Source organism: Vigna radiata, unplaced genomic scaffold (genome assembly GCF_000741045.1).
Source record: "Vigna radiata var. radiata cultivar VC1973A unplaced genomic scaffold, Vradiata_ver6 scaffold_48, whole genome shotgun sequence".
NCBI classification, from domain to species: domain Eukaryota; kingdom Viridiplantae; phylum Streptophyta; class Magnoliopsida; order Fabales; family Fabaceae; genus Vigna; species Vigna radiata.
Window position 1 is genome coordinate 756,048 of NW_014542925.1, and position 5,166 is coordinate 761,213.

Sequence of the window (5,166 nt, forward strand, 5' to 3'; positions counted from 1 at the left end):
CGAATAATTAATAATATTTTCATTTGTTTTTATCATACCCGTTTATTATCTTAGAGAGAGAGAATTGGATAAAATAATAATAAAACTATATAATGGTTTTACTAAAATTAAGAAAAAGTATTATATTATTTTATTGTTGAACACGTATAGAAAGGAAACACAAGAGTGATAAATACACATTAATTAATAATTAAAGTACAGTATAACCTAACTAACGTGTATGTAAGAAATATTGTTTGTTATATCCGACCTCAACAACATCCATTTTAATAGTCCTAAAATTGTTGTTCTCTTGTTATTTATTTAATGAAATAGTTGCGTATGAATGGGAGCGCTTGGAGAAGCTGTGTTAAAAGTCAGCGTCGTCTGTGTTTTTCAATTCTCTTCTGTGTGTATTTGGAGAAAGGAACAGTCAGTTTTCAACCTCCGAAACCTGTTCATTTGCTTTTTCTTGCCCCTTAGTAGCCACAATAAATCTCATTTCCTCTTCATCCAAAAACATCTATCAAAAAATCCTAGATTTCCAAAACATGCCACTCTTAATTTCCTGCTGCTTGAAGAATTTTCACTAAGGAAAAAGCATGTGCAACATCCTTCACCCAATTATGGACAACTATCAAGGTGATTTGAGTGACATAATTCGTGCTAGTGGTGCATCATATGGCAGTTGCAGCATGGGAACTTCATCATCCAAAGCTTGTGCTCCTTTCTCTCTCGATCACTGGCAGTTCTCTTCCGTTTTGGAAGGGTTTGATGGCAACTTTGGTGATCCATTCTCAAACACGAGAGATCCCTTTCTACACCAGCTTGAATTGCCTGCTTGCTTTAACAGCGCAACAAGTTCTGCAGAAATTAGCAGTTCTGGGGCATTGGAAGAAGCAACTTTTTTTGGTGGTGGGGTTGCTGCTAGTACTAGTAGTAGTAGAAACAGCTGTGTTTTGAAAGAAACGATTTTTGAGGATGATGGCACGAGAAGGCCTTGTAATAGCATATTGGCAAACATGACTCAGATCTCTCCCCCCAATGATAAGTTACCCATGTCGCCATTGGTGGAATCTTTGTCAAGGGCACTCAAGCCTTCTGGTGTGGTTTTTGGTGATACCATGATTAATGTGAAGACTTCTGAAGATGATTGCTTGGTGGGTAACAACAACACAAAAGAAATGCAGATCTCACCTCCACAGAATCCATGTCTTAAGAGAAGGTGAGGTATATTAGTTAATTGATTAGTCAAATAGTAAATTATAATACTGAATTAAATGGAGAATTGCTTCCAAGAATTGAGTTTAATTACAGTTTTATGTTGGCATCATAGATTTTCCAAACGGAATTAATCAGAGTCATTTTTGGGAACTTAAATTTCAGTGAAAGCATGGTGAGGTAATAAAGTAGGGTTTGGCATGAGTGAGTGAGGTAACTATTTTGTCTTATTTTCCTGATATGTTTGGTTGACTGCATCTGGTCATAAAAACCAAGAGGATTATGATTAGTTTCATGTTGGGAACAGTTCATTGTGATTAAGACTAAACATGGTGCATCGATGCCTTTAGCAGGGTTAATCCACCTGAAAAGTAGAGCTAGCTATATAGGTGTGTCACCATAGCAGTCACATACTGAGCTTTCAAGAAAGCTTATCGTAAACTACTTTTCTTCCGAACACACCTGAAATGTTCTGTTCCTTTGATCATCGGATAAAAACCATATCCCTTTTCTTTTCCACAAAATTTCCACTTTTTCAGTGGAATTAACTCTAAACCAGAAAGATTAAACACCCTCGTGTAGCTATTAAGGAGACACGTATAATTGAGAATTATATTTTTATAACTGCTTTTCAGAATACTTCTATAAATAGGAAAGAGAAAAGAAGCATAGGTTAAATAATGTGACAAAAAGACAGGGAAAAAATAGTTATATACAATATATTAAACATATTGTAACTCCATGAAATTAAGGATTTTAGTTAAAGTTTAAGGAGTATGATACTGTTGTGTAATTGCAGGAAGAGTCTGGCAAAGAAATCTATTTGTGTTCCTGCACCAGCTGCACCAAATAGCAGACAAAGTGGCGAGGTAGTCCCTTCTGATCTCTGGGCTTGGAGAAAATATGGTCAGAAACCCATTAAAGGTTCTCCATATCCAAGGTAAGTTATTGGAATAGTGTAATCTTTCTCGGAAAGAGATAAGGTATTTTAATCAAGATTTCCCCTAACTTCTTTAAACAAACATAGCACGTAATAAAGTGACCAATTTTAGGTTTTTGTATGCTTTGTTAATTAAAATTGTAGTTTTGTTTTGTTAATCTGTCCAGTATAGAAACATTGGTAAAGCTTTGAATTTGATTAATCAAACCACTATATAATAATCATTTAAAGTGCCACACTTAAGTTTGTCCCAAGAAAAAGCAGAAAAATAATATTGTGTTTACTCTTTTATATTAAACTATTTGGTAAACTCACACGACTTCAATTAATATATGTGATTTTAATTTTTCACTTCAAACTTTTCTTTGCTTTTAGTATTATTACGTTTAGAGAAAAAAAAAAGGCTATACACAACACTCTAATCACAAACTATTATGATAGAGAAAAGATACTATTATTTTTAATAATTACATTGAGAGTATGATCGGTTAGTGAATTGACATTGTCATCAATGTTTGATGACAAAATATTATATATATATATATATATATATATATATAAGAGTTGAATTCTTTATACTATCAGCGTAATTTATTTTCAATAGTTACCTAATTAATAAATGAGGTAATTAAATATTATACTTTCAAAAGAATTATTATAAATTCAACTATATTGAATGACTACATAAAAATGTTATATTACATTCAATTAAATTCTTTGTAAAACTAGCAAAATTGTTCATGAAAACGCCACAAACAAATATTGCAATCTTGCAGTAAAATCTAAATCAGGTGTTAATTTATTTTGATTATACCCTCCAATAGAAAAATGACACTTGAACAGATAAAACTAAGATTATGGTACGTAAAGCAAATGTTTTACACTGGAAGAAATTTACTGTACTCACGTAAAGCAATTTATTTTTATGGTACGTAACATTATGTCATTGGTGCAGATGCAGTAATTCTTGGTCTTCCTCAATATCATGTTTGTGTTCTTATGTTTGTCTCTCTCTCTCTTGTTACCACATGTAGGGGTTACTATAGATGCAGCAGCTCAAAGGGTTGTCCTGCAAGAAAACAAGTTGAGAGAAGCAGAACAGATCCAAACCTGTTGGTCATTACTTACACGTCAGAGCACAACCATCCATGGCCAACTCACAGAAATTCTCTCGCTGGTTCTTCTCGATCCCAACCTTCATCCAAGGGCAACAACTTTGGTGCTTCAAAAAATGCAGAAACCAGTCCCCAAAACGATGAAGAGCAGCAGGAGGAGAGCAACAGTGACAGCAATAATGTGAATAACAGTGCATGTGTTCAGGAAGATGGAGATTTCAGTGACATTGGACTCCCTTATAAGCCAATATCCAATATTAAGAGCTACCAACAACAACAACTTGATCAGGGTTTGTTTGCAGAGTTTGCAGAAATAGAAAAAGCTCAGTCACTAAACCTAATGTCTCCACCACAAGGTCTTGATGATCACCAAATGAAATCCAACGCTTTAGATTCATTCCATATCTTTGACTGGAGCGCTGATAACACCACCGATTTCCACCTCATTTGAAGCATCTAATTGGAGAAGGTTATATATATATATATATATATATATATATATATATATATATATATATATATATATATATATATATATATCTTGAATGGGAAGCATGCAGCACCTTCCTCACAAGAACCTTTTAATAGGTGCAGGTCATCATCGGATTTCAAATATGTCATGTGGGGGAGATTTGAGATAACAAAACCACTTTTCTTGTTTCTAGTTTTTTTCTTTTTTTTCTCTTTCTCTTTTACTTTACCTGTCATTTCGCATAGCAGTGAGGGAGGAAAATTAGTGGAAGAAAAATGGGATTGTATATGTGGGAGTGCTTGCTGCTTGATGGGAAGCACACAGAAGGAGTCCCACGTTCCCTTTGGAATATTGGTGGATGGGACAGAAAGCTGAGGAACAGAAGATTTTAACAGTTAAAACAATTTCTAGAGACTTTATTCATTCAAAATCACACTGAGTAGGTTAATGATTAAAGGATGAGAGCCCACTCCTTTCATCTTTTGCAAGTGGGAAAATTTCTTTTAGGCCTCACCCTTCATCATGTGCCTTGTTTTTCAACTGATCACAGCAAAAATTCAAAAGGGTTCGGAGATTTTAATCTAAGATTTCATATTAACTTTTCTCTTAGATGTTAGCTAAAAAAGATTAATAAGGTAAACAAAATAAAGGAATTATATATATATATATATATGGTCACCCTGCTACCTTTTGTCTCTTACGTACATGAAAGCTTTGGTTCCTCAGTTTTCTGTTTGCTATCCACAGACTTGTTATTTTTCTTCTTTTTTTCTGAATGATTGCTTCAGTGTGTTACTATTCAATGGTTTTAAAGTTTACTGGTATTGTTTTTCACAGAGATGATTCTATTATGTTTTTATCTGTTTGTTTGTACCAGTAGTTTCTGATTGCATAAACCATTTTGCATGTGCATGCTCATCAACTTTGTCCTTGTAGCTATACATTTATTAGTCCTGTGTCAATTGAATGTTGTATTATATAAAACCAAATATGGGCATGGCATTTTTTCCAAGGAAGGAAAAAATAAAGAGCTGAAATTAATATTTTGTAACATCTATTATGAATATTCTTAATATTCTGCAATTTTTTACATTATGATAAAAACGTTGAGTCTAGCATGAGTAGAAAATAAAACTGTATGATTGAAAAGGAAAAGGGAGATAAAAGGAATGAAACAGATGAGACAGCATATAATATTAAAATAATATATCCTAAAGGGATGGAAAAGTGTAATTTTTTTTCGAACTCACTATTTTTCTTTTAAAATTTATGTTGCTCACCAAATCCCAAAATTGTTCTTAAAAGCCTATGGCTTTTTTTATATATAAACTGTGCACTTTTACCTTTTTGGAGTAAATAATTAAGTAAATAATATTTCTGCTGCTTTGCACGTTGCAACACTGTATTCAAACAGTTGCTTTCAGCAATTATGATAAATA

At 33.2% G+C, this 5,166-nt stretch overlaps 1 protein-coding gene across 1 annotated transcript; it reads left to right on the plus strand.

The window, feature by feature from the left end:
* Positions 1–329: 329 nt before the first annotated feature.
* Positions 330–3,731, plus strand: LOC106752855 (probable WRKY transcription factor 35). The gene is made up of 3 exons (XM_014634626.2): positions 330–1,204; positions 2,000–2,140; positions 3,175–3,731. Exons 1-3 carry the CDS (start codon positions 582–584, stop codon positions 3,704–3,706), a joined length of 1,296 nt encoding a protein of 431 aa, XP_014490112.1. The 5' UTR covers positions 330–581; the 3' UTR covers positions 3,707–3,731.
* The last annotated feature ends 1,435 nt before the right edge of the window (positions 3,732–5,166 follow it).

What these genes read in the sequence shown, in the direction of transcription:
- LOC106752855 (XM_014634626.2), top strand. Translation starts at nt 582, where the DNA reads ATGTGCAACATCCTTCACCCAATTATGGACAACTATCAAGGTGATTTG. An exon ending in AATCCATGTCTTAAGAGAAG is followed by an intron (nt 1,205 to 1,999) that starts GTGAGGTATATT and finishes GTGTAATTGCAG; the next exon opens with GAAGAGTCTGGCAAAGAAAT. An exon ending in AAAGGTTCTCCATATCCAAG is followed by an intron (nt 2,141 to 3,174) that starts GTAAGTTATTGG and finishes TACCACATGTAG; the next exon opens with GGGTTACTATAGATGCAGCA.